Below are 16,938 nucleotides of genomic sequence, written 5' to 3' on the forward strand. Positions count from 1 at the left end.
TTGATCACTTGGGCCGAATCAATTTTTTCAAGAGAAGATTTTGTTCGACTTCTTGTCAAACCGCTTTTGACACAACTTAAGAAAGCCCTTTCCGTGGAAGCCGGTGCTGAGAGAAGGCCTATTCCCGCCATTATCGGCGTCCTTCGATGGTTTTACAGTGTTTCTGATCAGGTGGATACCCTCGCCCAACCAGAGGACTTTTACAGCGATGCTGTAGCAGCTTTACCCCCCGGGGTCATGTTCGACGATCTTGTGCGGTATAAGCGAGCAAACAAACAGCAACGGGCTGCCGACTTTTTCTTTTGCGATAATCCATTTTTGTTTTCTCCTAATGCGAAACGAAATATGCTGCAAATGGAAAGCGAAATGAATATGCTGAAGACTGCTGCGAGTGGAGCGACTTTCAACCTATCCGAGCAAACCTACGAAATAAATCCGTTCTACGTGCTGGAAGTCGATCGACAAGAGCTGCTACCACAAACACTCAAGAAAATCTCCAAGGCACAACCAAATGATCTCCGAAAGAAACTCCGAGTCGTATTTAAAGGTAGGCGATTCTAAAGCGGCATCCTTTTTGTTTCTGCTGAGCAGAATAGACTCAACCGTTGCGTGTACTCTTGCTTGACAGGGGAGGAGGGTATCGATGCTGGCGGTGTTACGAGGGAATACTTTCAGCTTTTGAGCGCTCAGCTTTTCGACGTAAATAGCGGGATGTGGTCGAATCGGTTTGGCGATGACAGCCGGATTACTTGGTTCAATTCGGATTGCATTTGGGATGATGACGGATACTTTCTCGTTGGTGTTCTTGTCGGTCTCGCGCTTTACAATAGTGTACTGCTGGATGTACACTTTCCCCAGGCAGTCTACCGGAAGCTGCTTGGCTTGCCCCTGGGGCTAGAAGACATGGTCGACGAAGAGGTCAAGTCGGGCTTACAACACTTGTTGGACTACAGCGACGACGATGTGGAAGATGTGTTTTGCCTGACATTCGACGTTGCGTGGACCGACCTGGGGGAAGAAAAAAGGAAGGAACTAAAGCCCGGAGGTATAGATACTCCCGTCACCTCTGACAACAAGGAAGAGTACGTGATCCTGTACGTAAAATGGCTTCTGGTGGACAGCATTTACCCTCAATACGAAGCTTTCGAAAGGGGGTTTATGCGCGTCATGGAAAATTCTAGTTTGGATCTTTTGCGTCCTCAAGATCTCGAATTGCTAGTTGTTGGAACGCCCGAGCTGGACTTTAATGCTCTCATGTCCAATACGCAGTACGAAGGCGGATACGACTCGGAATCGGCTGTGGTTCGAAACTTCTGGAAGTTTGTTGAAGAGACTTCGCACGAGACACGGCTGAATTTACTGAAATTTGCGACCGGATCTTCGAAAGCCCCCATTGGAGGACTGGGGGAGCTTTCTTTCAAGATTCAAAAGTCGGGACCCGACTCGGACCAACTCCCTTCGTCCCACACCTGTTTCAATACTTTGCTGTTGCCAGACTATGGCGAGAATTACAACAAATTGGCAGTGCGTCTGGGACGAGCTGTTATTGAGTGTGAAGGGTTTGGACTGCAGTAAGGAAAAATACACTTCCAGCAAGAACTCGTTTGTATGTACAGGTTGTACAGTTAGTCTCTATTTGTGCGCTGGTAGGTAGTTGTAGTGGCGATGAAGAGATCCACATTCTTTCCATTCGTTACGGCGTGTAAACGGGACAAACCAACAATCGTACTAGTACCACGCCGTACCGTATCGAGAAAGGGGAATGTTCTTCTCTCATCCCGAACCCTTTGTTGCCGGACCCATCCATACCTACTGCTCCCAAACGAGTTTATCCGGCACGACGAGCTGGCCGTATTTCTTTTCGTTTTGGAGTACCCGGTTTAAAATGGTTCGGGACTTGTCGTGACACGAGTGATTGGGGGTACACTGCCCTTCTATGGCGTCCGATAGAATGGCGATGAGATCATCCGCCAAAGCGTGGTGCGTCTGCCGTAGACTTTCCGCCGTTACGCTGAATATTGGCGACAATTGGGTCCACAGCGCTTGCGAGGCCGAGTAGTCGGAATATTTCCAACGCGATCGTTTGCGGAGTAGATCCTCGACCCCGACACTGGTAGGTGTACGTGCGCGGATGGCCCAAGGGTGCCGTGCGGTAGGTAATATTTCGGTCACATTACCCGTATCCAAACTGTTGTCGAGGTATTCGTAACAGACCGATGACATGGAGACAAATGTTTCCCTGTGAAAGTCGAGGAGCTGAGAAGGGGATGTCTGTTCACAGGCTGCAAATTTTTCTTGAATGAGATGATGCCAACGTACGACGTCAAAGGGTAGTAGTGGTGGGGATGACGTTGGTGGTGTTGGTATGGTGGCGGTGTTGGGAGCAGTAGTAGCAGTAGCAGTTGTGTTTACTGTACCCGTAGCAGTTGTAGTAGCAGTAGGAGTAGTAGCAGCCACGTGAGAGTCCGGCACGGTTTGGGAGGCTACCGTGAGTCCGGGTGTGATGCAAATACGATCATTGATCCGTGTCCGCAAGGCTCCTTGAATGACGTAGTCGGGTATTTTGTCGAACAATCGACGATCCCAGGGTGCGTAAAAGTGCCATTCGACATGTTGTCCCACACAATAGATGCGGTACAAGCGACGGAGTCCAATCACGGACTCGGCCGTTGGGGGTGGTGTTGTCCGAAAGTCTCGGAGTGCACGTTGTTGTACGGTGTGTACAAAATCGATCGCCAGTCCATCGTCGGCGTCCAGATTCGTTTCCAAGACGACCGTCCCGGTTCTTCGAGCTGTCTGTTGATAGCGTTGCCAGATTCGCATATTTCCGTACCAGAGTGTATCGTTGCGAATATCATCGTCGACAGCGTAGTCGTTCTCCCGATGCAAATGGAAGCGTTCGGGGGATTGGTTGGAGGCCACGACGAGGACCGAGTGATTCCGGCTCGCGTAGTCCCGTACAATCGCGAGCAAGGCTGTCCGCAACGGAGCGGAGAGTGCGGGATCGACTCGGAGGATCCAGAGAAAGTTGGTTTCGGTTTGCGCTCGCAAGGACGGTACACAGAGGGTACGGAAGAGTGCGAGACGGGCTCGACCCAAGTGTACCAAACGGGGTTGGTGTTGTTGGAAACGGGTGTGAATGACGTGTAGCAAGACCTGCACGGGATACGAGGTCGGAAGGGGTATTGACACGCCAGCCAACGGATGACTCAAGGGGTTTCCTGCTACCGAGAGGATGCCTTCGTCGGCCCAGCGGAGCGATCGCCAAGTCCACACCAAGCCCATCGTCACGAGACCGACGACTGCTTTGCCCCGCATTCCGCGGACAAGGGGAATCATGGAACGGGTACGGTTACCCGTCCGTTGGCTGGTAGTTCCTGTTGCATTGTTCGTCAGTCGACTGTTCCTACTCCGCGGTTGAGGGAAGAACTGGGCACTCCACTCCACACCCATTGCCGTGTACGGGCATGGCAATGGGAGGAGACTGATACAGTTCTGGGACCACACGAATAAAATGACCCGTGAATCCTCCAAAAAACGATAGTTGCCCCCTTGTGGGTCATTCCGGGATGCGACACCTCTGCCGGGTAAGGAACCTATGGATGGGTACTGTGAGTCCCAATGGGGTACGTCACGGTCACCCATGAACTTTGTCTCGTTCACGAATGACCTCCAATATTGCGCAGAGCATTCCAGCTTCCATAGAATTATGGCATAGTAATTTTCGTGCGACTATCGTATCGTTATGTTTCGTGGAAAGTAATTTTTTTTGGATTCCTACCAATCGGCCAGTCTTTTTTTCATTGGCTCGTTCCTGTATGTAACCTTAAATGACCATTCACATATATGTACATGTATCTTTCCGTGTATACCTCCGAACGAGACCTCGGAAAATTCCGAAACTTGCACGGGCTTAGTTTTTGTGGTCGGGAACGGGAATACAAGGTAGGCCTGCCGTTCGATAGTGTGTATTTTGCATCCCGATTCCCCAACGGGAAACAGCCCCATCTCCACATACACCAAAGGTTGGTGACTGTGACATCGGGAGTAACCAACCTCGGTTTTGTGCAGTTCCCAAAACTACGGCTTACTGTTTCGACTCCCAACAAAGTGTTCCTTTCCAGGCGAACGGGTCGAATCGAATTCCGAATCTTTCTCACACCCCAAAATACCATACACCATACATACATATACCCCAACAAGCTCTACACTCGTTGTACCGGAGTTGGATCGATCGGCTCGCCTCCAACGTACACTTGTGGTGCACCCAGTAGTAGTGATCTTGGGAAAAGGCTCCCGCCCTTTCGAAACCCTTTCCTCTGAGTTGGATCGATCAAACTTTGGTGGCACCGCTAGGATTGGTACTCGTACTAGCCAGAGTAGCAGCAGTATCAGCAGTTCCGTAGTACTATTCCTGGGAAGGGAACGAGCGTCGCTGCTACACCACTGTCGCCGCAGTAGCGTCAAGGTATGGCAGCGTCGACCCCGTTCGCGTCCGTCGCACGGTCGCACCACGCCCGACGTCGGAGTGATCCGTCTCGTCGTTCCGGACTGCACTGCTTAAGGCTGGTACTTCCGCTGGCTATCCTCACACTCGGCAGCTGCTCCTTGTGGATTCTGCTCGCGGACTCCAAGTCAATCAACAGCAATCATCCCGATCCTTCCGAAATCATTGCTCTCGCAGCCACGTTGGAAACCACGCAACAACGCCACACGCGTGTAGTCACCTCCGGAGTAACGGCTACTCCCAATCTTCTACCCCCTTCCCTACCCGGGACCTTGGCCGACTTTCGTCACCAACCCCGGGTGCCCTTGGAACCTCCCGTTCGACTCTGGAACCAATCCAAACATGATTACGATCTGGTACACGTCATTTTGACACGCTTCCAACAACACCAGGCCGATTTGGAGCATTTGGGACGCGCTCGTTGGGAGCTCTTTCGGACCTTTTGTGCACCGTCCCTGCGCGCACAGACCAACCAACAATTCCTTTGGATTCTACGGGTCGATCCCGATCTCTCACCAGCATTGAAACGAGATTTGTTACGCACGGTGGATGGCATGGACAACGTACTCGTTGTGGCATCGAACGGATCACAGGAAGATGGTCTCCGCAATCCACACGGCAATCGCGATATTACCCAACCCAACGTGAGCAACAACAGTAGTAACAACACTACTGGTAGTACTTCCGTTTGGTACGGCAGTGTGGAAACCTTTCGATCCTACCAGGAAGCGAGTCAAACACGCATGGTATTGGAAACCAATCTGGATGCCGATGACGGACTGGCAGTGTCCTTTGTGGAAACGCTCCAACGTCAAGCGGACGCCACTTTTCACACGACGAGTCACACCGGGACCACGGTGGAGAGCGACACCGGTAGCTCGTTCGACCCAAACATTGCGTGGCGCATATATTGCGTGAATCATCACGTCACCTGGCAATTCTGGGCACCGTGGAGGAAGACCAACGACGATACCAACAACGATAGGAGTACCGTGACGGAACGAGGCAGTCTAGAAGCCCAACACGACTTGGACATTTGTGTGACACCAGGTCTAACTTGGGCTTCTCGACCACGCACCCCTCAAACCTTTAAGTACATGCGTTGGCATTGGCGTATTCGTGGGACTCTACCCCGGTGTTCCGACGACCATGAAAACAACGAAAACAACAAAAACAACCGTACCACGGCACTTTCGGGATGCTGGTCCTACGTGCGTCCGGTCCAAACGGTAGAAGGGACGTCCAGCGTCTCGCAATCCGTTCTCTCCTCAGTCGACTTTTCACCCTTGGCCATCCGGGCACGGACTCCTACCAGCGCCGGTATGAATGACGTTGCAACGGTTGGCGGGACCGTCTCCACATCAACCGCTCGAGCCAAATTGCAACGCCAACAACAACAAGATGACTTGCTTTGGCGAGACAACGTGGCCGAAACGATTTTTGGTGGAAACACTACGACTATCGTTGAGGCTCGAGAAAACATGCAGACCCACTTGGTAGACATTGTGCAAGACGCCCTGCAAGGTCAATGCACCAAGGGACATTCGTGTCACAACAAGAGCAAACTTGCTCTGACCCGATTGTTGGAACAGTGATAGGAAAAGTAAACATACACCTAAGTTTTCTAAATTATAAATGTTCTACAAATGACAAGCTCAAAACACTCTTCGCACGACGTACTCTCCCCATGGAGATAAGTCCGAAAATAAGAGGCATGGATTATACCCACCACCGCTGAAGGATTACTCGATTGTTGCGGGGCCGCCAACTCAGAAATCGCTGTCCTGTCGAATTCCCTTGAATATGTCGCTCGAACACGGGACTTTCGACGAAACGCCGCCAGACTTGCGTACTGTGTTCTTCACTTTTCATCACCGGAACGGTCCGATCGAGCGGCTCGTAGCGAGCTCCGACAAAAGCCTTGCGTAAGCTACAATCTTCAGGTACAGTCAAGAGTGTGACACAGTCGTAGTCTCCGTTGCTGTGAGACAAATTGGCGTAGCAAAACGTGTAGGCTCCAGCATGCGCGAATGCTTCGGCCGGAAAGTCAAGCGAGCCTTGAAAATGCCCGGGTTCTTCCACCACTCCCGACCAACTACCTTCCATTGGTTGCGGGCTATCTCCTTGAACACCTTCAATGAGAATGGTAGAGCTATCGGGGTGGCGTAAATCGGCTTCACCACGAGCATCGAGATACACGTACATTCGCTGGTTCTGACGGTCCCAGCGCAGCTCTTGTACAAGGCATGCAAAGTAATACTCTCTCCTACTGTGCTTATAATAACAGACCTCGTCAAGGCTTAAAACAAGAATGGAACCTCTCTTGTTGTCGTCTTGCAGCATTGACTTAGCGTTGTAGTCATACAACGCACTGGAAGAACCATAGAGAGATTCTCCATACTTTCCAATTGCAATACTCTCCCAGACGGCAGGGATGTTCGTAGCCTCATAAAATGATCTAGAAACGAGCGCACAATTGAGGCCGACCTCCTTTTCTGTTCCAACAAAGGACATGATGTATGCGAGGAGATCCACGGGTAACGACATGGAATTGGACGGAAGCGAAGATTTTGTCTACAAGGGTAGTGCAAGAGTCTTCTTACCAAACAAATGGCTTATGATGTTGACAGGAATTCTTTGGCAAAAGATGTGGAAACGTTTGCTTCTTCCGAATGGGCGCGACATCACAGTCAGTTCAGTGAATACAAGTCAGTCTCGAATCGACACATGAGATCCACGACTCAAACGAATCGCTTCTGACAGTGAACGCGGATACTCCTGAGTGTCACAAGCGACTCACCATATATCATCAACTCCTATTGACCAAACATTTCGTTCACAAGCTACTTACATTACTCCTATTTCTCTGTCAGATCACTACTGTCACCGTCGTCGAAATGAGCCCGCACTAGCTTGCGTACGAAAACCTTGCCCATGGCGCGAAGACAATGAAATTCATTGCGACGCTATCGTTATGCGGACGAGTTGAGGTGTAGTCCAGCTATCGAACATGGCTTAGACACACCCACAGAAGTACCCCGTCGCTGGCGCAGTCAAAAGGCTAATTCCCGCACTTTGTTCCTCCTCATTGTGTGACTCGCTCCTTTCTTCTTTAACTCCTACTACCTTGTTTCTATCCGGACTTATAGGGGCTGATGCTTCCTCTCTAGTTTCTGCCACGTCTACGGTTTTCTGCTTGTCGGTATTGACTGCGGGATTGTCCACCGTGCTATCGGCATGCTTGCTGAAAACCTTCTCAGCTGAAAAGTCCTGACGAATCACTCCTTCATCTTTCATAGGATCGACAACCTTTTCCGAAGATCTGTTGACATCTATAGTTGCCTGTTTAACTTTCTTGTATCTCGTAAATCTTTTTTCTCTTCCAAAACCCGGTCGCAGAGTGCCTTCATCAAAAAGATTCTGTGTGACAAGTAGTTCTTCGATCGACTCCCCATGCTTCTTGGCCACAGTGTTCACCGGCGTCTGTCGGTCTGAACGGTCTTTGAAAGCCCTCTGCTTTCGGACGGCGTTGGCTTTCCGGAACAAGAAATTGTGCTTCGATTTGTGCGTTGAAGTGTCCATTTCAGGTCCTTCCACTTTTTCATCCAGGCGCTTACTGCTATAAAAGATGCTGAAAGAATATGATGGGCAATTGGTCAGGAATGTTAATTTGACACGAACCCGCGTAGTCAGCACTTCACTTGCAACAAACTCACTTCATGATCTACTTTCACTCGCATTCCTATCGGCCGGTCTCTCGAACACTGTCGTGACGTAGATGGGAAAGCTCAGGTAATTTTTCGTTGATGGAATACAACTGATATATGTGGGCTGTGGTCGTTGATTTTCAGCGAAAAAGTGAGCGAGTGAGACGCGACAACCATTTTTTATCTAAGCGAAACCTATACAGATCGAGAATGCCAGACACATGATAACGTCCGTTCAGAAGCTTTCCTGCGCGCACATCTATTGAAAACGACAAATTAAATGTCGCCTGTTTTAGAATACATCAATGCCGTTCCTGAAAACCGAGGCACTCGCCAAGAAAATAGGTAACGCGAGTGGGTCTCCGAAAGCTCCTATCCAGCGCTTTCCCTTGTTTTCATACGATCCGCGGATTACTTCATTTCGCAAAAAAAAGTATTGACAAAATCATGAGACCTAGGAAGGGATCCAGAACGCGGAAGTCGACTAGGGGAAGGACATGGCAAAAGGAGATTGAAGACGATGACATCGGATATGCTGCAAAGCTCGGGACGAAGCTCTCAGATCTCTCGAACTCTTCAGAAGAGGAGGTCGGTGCGAGCACCGCTGACGAAAGTACTGATAGGTTTATCTCTTTCGAAAGAGACCTTCGTCAGAAGCATTCAAAAGCTTGCAAAGCTATGTCGGTAAGAAGCGGGGAATGCTCTCGAAAAATTCGGCGAACGAATATGACTAATCCATTTCCCTTCTCCTTTGCAGAAAGCTGTCTATCACGTAGCTCTTGAAGAGTTCGAATCAATTCTTGCTGACCTTTTGTCTCGCTACGGTGAACGGCATGAACGTGTCGGTGCCGCCTTGCACAACGTAGCAATCGCCAATCTCAGAGCCGGGAGTTTAGACGACGCGATGGATGCTATTGAAGAGGCCATTAAAATTCGGTCTCGGGCTGTTGGTCGATCACATCCGAAAGTAGCAGATTCCCTGGTGGAGCTGGGCATTATCTTGCTTTCCATGGAAGAACACGACGACTCACTCAAAGTCTTCCAACGGGCATTGAAGCTTCGGAAGGAAGAGCAGAATGATGTTCTGTCGGACGACGATTTAGACGAAAGCAATTTAAAGATCGCCAAGGTTTTGAACAACATTGGCTGTGTTAGTTTCGAAAAAGGAGAGCTGGTAGAAGCCAAGCAATCATTTGAACAAGCAATAGTCCTCCAGAAAGGGGTCTTTCACAGCTGGTTCAACATGCTTTGTGGAGCAGACTCCAACAGTCCTGGTATTTTGACAATGGCGTCAACAATGTGCAACAAGGGCTACGTCGAAATCGAGCAAGAGAACTATCTTGAAGCAGTAAAAGTTTTCACGGAGTCATTACAAATTCAAAAATCAGTTTTAGGATCGGGCAATAAGCTTGTACAAAGCTCACTCGACAACCTTGGCTACGCTTATGTAATGTTGAATCAAAATGAAAAGGCTTTGAAGGCCTACGGAGAAATATGGAACGCTCAGAGATATTCAAACGATCCAAAAGAAGAGAAAGTTGAGACTCTACGAAAAGTCATTGCGTCTTATGGACAGCTGAAGGATTGGGCAAACGTGTTTCCAGCTCTCGAAGCTCTTGAGGATCTGTTGCTCGATATGGATGACGATAAAAAAGAGATGACAAAGACAAGGAAACTGCTAGGCGAAGTCAACTATCAGCTGTTGAAGCTGCCGTCGCTTTCGGGTGCGACAACGCGTGCCTTCGGTTGTGGTGTGTGTACTGGTCCTACTGAGGAGGAAGTGAACTTGGATGATTGGTTGATAAGAAAGCCCGACAACACAAGCAAGATGTCAGGACACCGAGTTACACATGCCTGAATCTTGAAAAGGTCCGCATGCAGGCCTTTTAGACACACCAGTAACTCTAGATGCAAAATAGTAGAGACTGCTTTCTTAACACAGTGGAATCGCGGAACAAAAATTGGTCCGGCGTCCGCTGTTACCGCACACGGATCCTTTTGCCCGTCACTGCTCCGCCACTTCCAATCGTGCAAACACTCTCGGAGAAACCGGCGGCCGCATTACTTTCTGCAGGATATGAAACTAGCTCTCCCACTATATGGGCATTCACATCAGCCGCACGTAGTTCAGCTAGAAATTCACTAGCACTCAGAGCATCGACGAAAAACATTAGACCGCCAGCAGTCTGAGGGTCGAACAATAGTGGGTACTTGACCGGATACTTTTCAGCGGCTTCAGTGTGATTGACAATAGCGCGTCGATTTCGCCCGTTTTGTGATTGGAGTGTCGAAAAAATGCCATTCGCAGATGCCTCTAACCCACCGCGTAGAAAATCGATATCGCCAATGTTTACTACCGCGCCGATGCTGTCCAATTCCTTAACCGTTTCGTTTGCCATGAGCATTTCGAGCAAATGACCAATGAGACCGAAACCAGTGACGTCAGTGCACGATCTGATGCCCTTTGCTCGCATCGCAACTTGGCTTGCATGGCAATTGCTGTGAATCATGCTGTCGAGGGCTTCCGACATATATGAGCCTTTACAACGAGCCCTCATGTCGGCTGCAAAGAGTGCCCCGGTACCTATTGGCTTGGTCAAGACGATTTTATCTCCTATTGCACCACCTTGCTTACGTAAGAGCAGTTTCGGATTATCCGTATATCCTTGGACACTCAATCCGCATGCTAACTCCAATCCTTCACAAGTGTGTCCACCAACAAGCTGCACATTTTCATCCTGCAAAATATCACTGACTCCACTAAGTAAATGCAATAGAGTCGATTCTGTTACCTCTTCGTCAGCAGCAAACGGTGCAACAGCCAGTGTCATGGCTGTTTGGGGAGTCGCCCCCATAGCGTGGATATCGCTTAGAGCATGGACTGCCACAATTTTCCCGAAGGTAAATGGATCCTTTACGATTTCTCGAAAGTAGTCAATAGTTTGAACAATGGCGCCACCTGCTTTATTTGGAAGTATCTGAACCGCTGCATCGTCGTGATCGATCCGTGACGGCTGGGGCAGCCCCAATAATTTAGCTCGTTCAATTTGCCGTTCGTAGACAGCTGCCAAGACGCGTGAAACGATCGTGGCCCCAACTTTGGCGCCGCACCCTCCACACCGCATTGGATCTGATGTAAAGGCCTGCAGTACTTCGTCCCCTTTAGAAGCAACAAAAGCATTCGTTTGTTGGCCGCTTTGCTGAGTTGAGTGCTTTTGATTCGCCATCATGTCTTTAAGATCGGGTAGATCAGTACTGTATTTGGCCATCCAGGTACGATCAATGTAATCTTTCCAGGTCCATATCCAAGATCCTTCCGTGGCTAACCACCATGATTTCGACGCTACACCATACTTGTTCCCGGTCGCTAAAATACCCAGAAAATGACTTTGGGGTTTGTGCGAAATAAGGGGCTTTGAAGAAACATATCGCAGCAAGTTGTCAAGCAAGTATGGTCCGGCCCGTACAGCAAATACTCCAGCTGGATTTGAATGTAAGACAATGTGAAAATAGTTAGGAATGACTAGATCCATGAGTGCTAAGATTTGCATCTAGACAGACTAGCCATACCTTTGGGTCTCGGATGCTTGTCTACGTGACAGCAATCGCCGGCGGCGAAGACTCCAGGATGTTCAATTGATTCGTACGTATCGTGGACACGGAGAAATCCTTGCTTCGTCGTGGCGAATGGCGTGTCAGCTTTCAGCCACGGCGCGACACCCGCCGTGACGCACCATAAACAAGCATCGACGACGAATGAGTCTCGGCCGTGCACAGCGGCGCCTTCTGGCGAAAGAATAAGGCGCTTGCGCATTGTGGATGAGTCTTCTGCCACCTTTACAACGGTGGCGAGGTAGTAAATTTCGATATTTCTTTCCTGCATAATGCGTTGGAACTTGGCCTGGACTCGATGATTGTGTCCTTCCAGTATTGTCTTCCCGCGCGTGACAACCAAGAGGCGTAACGGAGCATTTGGGTTGATGCTTCGCAACCGATATTGAACTGACAAGGCGAGTTCCAACCCTCCCGCACCACCACCAACAACCGCCACGACGTAGGGGCTTGGCGGTTCTGCCCTTGTGCCGTTGGTTGACGTCGTGTCCTGGTCATTTGCTGCTGTGGACGATGGTGTTTCATTTTCCCAACGGTTGACGAGTGCTTGGTAAGCTGTGCAAAAATTGGCGATCGGTTTGACTGGTACCACACCGGGCTGGCACACAACGTCACCATACGCCGGGGCACTCCCGATATCAATGGAAACGCAATCGTACCGTATGGGGGGACGGCCATCGTTCAGGTAGACGAGTCCACCGCCACCGTTGCGGTAGGTAATTTTGCAGGCCGCCGCGTGAACGAGTCGTGCATTGGCCACGTGACATAACTGATTCAGATCCAGATGAATCTGATCGTGATCGTAGTGTCCCGCCACGAAGCCGGGAAGCATACCGGAATACGGGGTGTGTATGTCCTTGGCAATGAGGGTGATCCGTATACCGTGTTGCGTGAGGAATGCGCGGTGCTTTTCATGCCGAGCATTTTCAGAACGTGCGCGTGCGCGTGACCGCCACCGATCAAGACGCTGCACAGCAGCAAAATTGTGTAGCGGAGGACAAGAAATATTGGCGAACAATGGAGAGAATATGAGACAATCGGCCAAACGAGAGACAAGAGCGAAGACGCCTGCGATCGCTACAGAGACTTACAGATCTGCGACAGTCGGGGGTGGTTTTTCCATGTTGTTGTGGGAAATAAAAGGATTTTATCGACAAAGAGCTAATACAATACGTATACTCAACGTAAAAATACTTCTGCAATCGAATTCAAGCTACCGTAAAAAACTACAAAATATATCATGTAGAATACTGGGGAACCAGTAGCTCGAATGAAAGGCCGATGGAGCGAGGCGATAACAAAATGCACCACGAAGTGCTCTTCTCAATCGAGACCCTTCTTCTCTCGGCAATACACAAGCGGGCCTTGGTTCGGATTGGACTGACTGTGAACCAGATGATGTCCAGTTGGATTCGCTTCTCGTGTTCTACCCGCAAACACCGTCCCGCCCAACCCACGCGGACCCAAAGAAAAGTGTGTCAGGTTTCGGACGGGCTCGATGTGGTTCCCGTGTCGTCGTGAGCCAAAAATTCGGACAGATATTTGACGCGAAAAAGTGGATTGTAATGAATAGCCGGGTCTTCACTGATCTGCGCGTAGACGGCAGATTGGTCCGTCCCTTTGTCCCTGCTGGACAAGAGACAACACCATGGAGATGAACGATATCCTCGCCAATCTTGTTGGTTGGTACATGATTTCCTATTTGTGCCGTTCCATTCTCCACCGACAGCTCTCATTCTGGCACCTGCTCTTTCCCTCACATTTCCGCTTAGTCTGCTCTTGAGCGGGAGATTTGGGTCGCGGAAGACTCACTTACGACGCCATGACGGGCAACCCGATCGGTACCGTCGCGGACGCCGACGACTTGCCTCCCGCACTAGGCGAAAGACACACACTGGCTCCAGAAGAGGAACTTCGTATCGAAGTCCCATTTCAAAAGCAAACTGCCTGTATTATAACGCTCCAGAAAGGCTCGGCAGAATTGTACGGCGTCGAACTCGCCTTGCACAAATCGTACACCTTTCCTGAAGGCGGTCTCAAAATTGCCGTCTTTACCTGGCACGGCTGCGTTCTCGATGTGGACGTCCACGGTGGGACTTCGGTCGAGTGCTACATGTCGGATGAAACGAGCAGTAACGTGGCGGTAGTGAATACGCACGCGCAGTTGGAAGCGCTCCGTGACCAAGCTGCCGCTGGCTTTGCACCTCAACACTCCACCAACAACGACACGAGTGGTGTACCGGCGACTCTTGGTCCACGCGTACTCGTGGTTGGACCGCCTGAATCCGGGAAATCCACCGTCACTAAAACGCTATTGGCCTACGCCGTCAAACTGGGACGACTTCCACTATGGGTAGACCTCGATCCCGTGGACAACGGCATCAGCATTCCGGGAACCTTGGCGGCGTGCCCCGTGACCCGGGACACCGTCACGATCGAATCTTGGGCAACGACCGGTATTCCCTCCCACGCCACGTCTCCACTGATCCTATGGCACGGCAGTGCCAGCAGCAGTGACGGCTCCGGCTCTACCAGCACAGCGTCCACATCCTCACGACCCTTGCCAGACTTGTTTCGTGCCCAAGTTACGGCGTTGGGTCAAAAAATTAATGCGCGACTCGCCGGGGACGAATTGGCCTATTCTTCCGGTATAATTGTTAATACTAACGGATGGATTCAGGAGGAAGGCTTTCAGCTCCTAATGCACACCGTTGAGGCCCTCCAAATATCCGTTGTATTGGTATTAGGCCACGATAAACTATACAGCATGTTCAAAAGCCAGAGCAAACTCCAACAAGAAACGCCACAAACAACACAGCAACCACGACAGGATTGGAAAGTCATCAAGCTACCTCGTTCGGGGGGCGTCGCCACACGCGATGCAGGATTTTTGCGCTCTTGCAAATCGCGAGCACTGAAGCGTTACTTTTACGGCGAGTTGATCGAGTCGAGCAACCAAAAGACCAGCATCTCGTCTACCAACGCTGCATCTGCTGTCAACGCAACCCCCGCATCGCGCGTTCCACAACTCACACCCTTTCTCATTCAACTGCCTTGGGGTGATTTGACCCTTTACAAACTTTCCTCCATGACCTTGTCGGCGTCACTCTTGCCTGTGGCCGCCGCCCAAACCACCGAAGCCGTTCAGATTACCCGAATCTCACAGCTAGCCGATGTTTCGGCACAAACAATTTTAGCCGTTTGTCATCCCCAAGCTGTGGTAACGTACGAAAAGTCGCAGGATGCGGCCGATCTATACACGTCGGGGGTGGCAGGTTTCGTGAACGTAGAACGTATTGTGGCCGAAACCGAAACACTCCATTTACTAACTCCCTGTGCCGGGACTTTACCATCCATGACACTAATATGGGGGAACATATCCTGGATGGAATAGTGTAATTGGATACAATGCGGTGTTCATTGTGCGCTTTTATGGGGAAGCGTAACGTTAGGCTAGAAAGTAAACGGACTAGGAAAAAAAAATCAAAAGTGAACAAAACTGCAAATTTACAATTTACTCAACCATTGCAACTGGAGCACTATCGAGGAATCAATTGTTCCACGAGATAAACTCGCACCATACCCGTGGATCCCGTTACGGGAATTCAATCTAATTGGGCGATATCTATAAGTTCGATCCGCGTAAAGTCTACACCCAACATGCGTTCCCAACTTTTGAGTGCGGCGGCGTTTTCTTGCGATACAACGTTGATCACTTTACCCGTTCGCCCGGCTCGTCCCGTTCGTCCCGCAATATGCGTGTATTCATCCGGCCCGTTGGGTCGACCCACGACAACGACCACGTCGAGACCGTCTAAATGCAAACCCCGGACCGTGTCTTCCCCCGTCACGAGCAAGTAACTCTCTTCGCTACCATTCTCGTCACTCTCTACGAAATCATCGGATCCCGACTGCTGTCGTGCTGCTACCGACGACTCTCCGACACCGGCGGCGCCCGAGACTTGCCGGTGTTTCGCAATGAGCCGATCCGTCCCGTCCGCTTCCAATCTATCCAATAAGCTCTGGGGAGGCGGTTGACAATCAAAATGGCGCAAGGCGCCAATGGCGTTTTGGGTATTGAGTCCAAAACCGCGGGCCAGTACTAGTAATATTTTGCGCGAGGCTTGTGTTGCGTGCAGCCCCTGAACGACCTTGTAGGCTGTGGTTAACAATTGTCCGGTTGAGGATCCATCCGAGGCAACGACGTAGTTCTCGACCGTATCTGGAATGGTCACGGCTCGACCTATATGCGCACTGTCTCCCTTCGTGGCGCTGCCGTGTTGCCACGATGTCGTCGTCGCGTCCGGCACCCCGGACCGTGGCGGGGCATTCCGGTGGAGGCAAGCCGAGAACGCGGGCGAGTTCACGTTTGAGGGGTCGTCCCACCGTGGCACTGGCGGCCACAATTTGTGCTTGTCCCAAGGTGAGACGGGCCACGGCCGCGGCGACGACCGCCGCGGGTTTTTCGTGCGGTCGTGCGGCACTGGACTTTTCCGTGCGAGTTTTCTTGACCGCCAGAAGGCGATCGACTTCGTCCAGTACCAGCGTTTGACAATTTTTCAAAAACTGCATCGCTTCGGGTTTAGAAGTCGGGGAAGCGGGCATTCTGCCATCGCCGTAGAGTGAATGCATAATCGCTTTGGCACTGCCGATGAACAATCGCGGCGTACTGTACGAAGGCGCCGACTCGTCGGCGAGCCGTCCACCGTATTCGAGTTCTCCCCGTTCCTTCCAGGCCTGTGAGGTTCTCATCAGATTGGTCGGTTTGGTGACGAGTCGGACGGATCCCGGTGGCGCCAAGACGGTGGCAATCCCCGCTACCTGGGCAGCCAATTCCCGTGTGGGTGTCAGAATAACAGCAAAGGAGGGCGTATCGGACGAGGAAGAGCCGCTTTCCCAGCCCGAGGGTGTCGCCTCGAGCCACAATCGTTCAGTAATGGGCAATACGTAGGCCAAGGTTTTCCCCGAGCCCGTTTCGGCGTGCAGTAGCAATGATTCGCGTTGACGCGCGAGTCTCGGCAAAGCCTCGGCCTGTATCGGAGTGGGAGTATCGAACTGTGCCCGACCCAAGGCTCGCCCAGCGGCGGGTGACAATCGGAGCGTGGCAAAGGT

At 50.9% G+C, this 16,938-nt stretch overlaps 9 protein-coding genes across 9 annotated transcripts; 4 read left to right on the forward strand and 5 right to left on the reverse strand.

Annotated features, from left to right (window-relative positions):
- Positions 1 to 627: 627 nt before the first annotated feature.
- Positions 628 to 1,575, forward strand: PHATRDRAFT_15627 (predicted protein; the record flags this gene model as incomplete). The annotated part of the gene is made up of 1 exon (XM_002183517.1): positions 628 to 1,575. A coding segment is annotated over one exon (948 nt), but the record flags the coding sequence as incomplete, so codon positions are not given.
- Positions 1,576 to 1,809: 234 nt separating this feature from the next.
- Positions 1,810 to 3,645, reverse strand: PHATRDRAFT_39556 (predicted protein; the record flags this gene model as incomplete). Its single annotated transcript, XM_002183643.1, has 1 exon — positions 1,810 to 3,645. One exon carries the CDS (start codon positions 3,643 to 3,645, stop codon positions 1,810 to 1,812), a length of 1,836 nt encoding a protein of 611 aa, XP_002183679.1.
- An 825-nt stretch (positions 3,646 to 4,470) lies between these two features.
- Positions 4,471 to 6,102, forward strand: PHATRDRAFT_39557 (predicted protein; the record flags this gene model as incomplete). The annotated part of the gene is made up of 1 exon (XM_002183518.1): positions 4,471 to 6,102. One exon carries the CDS (start codon positions 4,471 to 4,473, stop codon positions 6,100 to 6,102), a length of 1,632 nt encoding a protein of 543 aa, XP_002183554.1.
- A 124-nt stretch (positions 6,103 to 6,226) lies between these two features.
- PHATRDRAFT_48950 (predicted protein) lies at positions 6,227 to 7,021 on the reverse strand (the record flags this gene model as incomplete). The annotated part of the gene is made up of 1 exon (XM_002183644.1): positions 6,227 to 7,021. One exon carries the CDS (start codon positions 7,019 to 7,021, stop codon positions 6,227 to 6,229), a length of 795 nt encoding a protein of 264 aa, XP_002183680.1.
- Positions 7,022 to 7,522: 501 nt separating this feature from the next.
- PHATRDRAFT_39559 (predicted protein) lies at positions 7,523 to 8,089 on the reverse strand (the record flags this gene model as incomplete). The annotated part of the gene is made up of 1 exon (XM_002183645.1): positions 7,523 to 8,089. One exon carries the CDS (start codon positions 8,087 to 8,089, stop codon positions 7,523 to 7,525), a length of 567 nt encoding a protein of 188 aa, XP_002183681.1.
- A 534-nt stretch (positions 8,090 to 8,623) lies between these two features.
- Positions 8,624 to 10,108, forward strand: PHATRDRAFT_48951 (predicted protein). Its single transcript, XM_002183519.1, has 2 exons — positions 8,624 to 8,898; positions 8,972 to 10,108. The coding sequence occupies exons 1-2, from the start codon at positions 8,662 to 8,664 to the stop codon at positions 10,070 to 10,072; spliced, it is 1,338 nt and encodes a 445-aa protein (XP_002183555.1). The 5' UTR covers positions 8,624 to 8,661; the 3' UTR covers positions 10,073 to 10,108.
- Positions 10,109 to 10,131: 23 nt separating this feature from the next.
- PHATRDRAFT_48952 (predicted protein) lies at positions 10,132 to 13,211 on the reverse strand. The gene is made up of 3 exons (XM_002183646.1): positions 12,918 to 13,211; positions 11,785 to 12,793; positions 10,132 to 11,695 (listed from the first exon to the last, which is right to left on the reverse strand). The coding sequence occupies exons 2-3, from the start codon at positions 12,656 to 12,658 to the stop codon at positions 10,194 to 10,196; spliced, it is 2,376 nt and encodes a 791-aa protein (XP_002183682.1). The 5' UTR covers positions 12,659 to 12,793; positions 12,918 to 13,211; the 3' UTR covers positions 10,132 to 10,193.
- A 506-nt stretch (positions 13,212 to 13,717) lies between these two features.
- On the forward strand, positions 13,718 to 15,220 carry PHATRDRAFT_15508 (predicted protein; the record flags this gene model as incomplete). Its single annotated transcript, XM_002183520.1, has 3 exons — positions 13,718 to 13,916; positions 13,974 to 14,301; positions 14,362 to 15,220. Coding segments are annotated over 3 exons (1,386 nt in total), but the record flags the coding sequence as incomplete, so codon positions are not given.
- Positions 15,221 to 16,644: 1,424 nt separating this feature from the next.
- PHATRDRAFT_7810 (predicted protein) lies at positions 16,645 to 16,938 on the reverse strand (the record flags this gene model as incomplete). The annotated part of the gene is made up of 1 exon (XM_002183647.1): positions 16,645 to 16,938. A coding segment is annotated over one exon (294 nt), but the record flags the coding sequence as incomplete, so codon positions are not given.

The sequence above is a fragment of the Phaeodactylum tricornutum genome, chromosome 20, assembly GCF_000150955.2.
Source record: "Phaeodactylum tricornutum CCAP 1055/1 chromosome 20, whole genome shotgun sequence".
Taxonomy (NCBI): domain Eukaryota; phylum Bacillariophyta; class Bacillariophyceae; order Surirellales; family Neidiaceae; genus Phaeodactylum; species Phaeodactylum tricornutum.

Coding starts and splice junctions, on each gene's coding strand:
- PHATRDRAFT_48951 (XM_002183519.1), top strand. CDS start 8,662: ATGAGACCTAGGAAGGGATCCAGAACGCGGAAGTCGACTAGGGGAAGG. Junction 8,899..8,971: donor AAGCTTGCAAAGCTATGTCG/GTAAGAAGCGGG, acceptor TCTCCTTTGCAG/AAAGCTGTCTATCACGTAGC.
- PHATRDRAFT_48952 (XM_002183646.1), bottom strand. CDS start 12,658: ATGCTTCCCGGCTTCGTGGCGGGACACTACGATCACGATCAGATTCAT. Junction 11,696..11,784: donor CAAGCATCCGAGACCCAAAG/GTATGGCTAGTC, acceptor ATTCAAATCCAG/CTGGAGTATTTGCTGTACGG.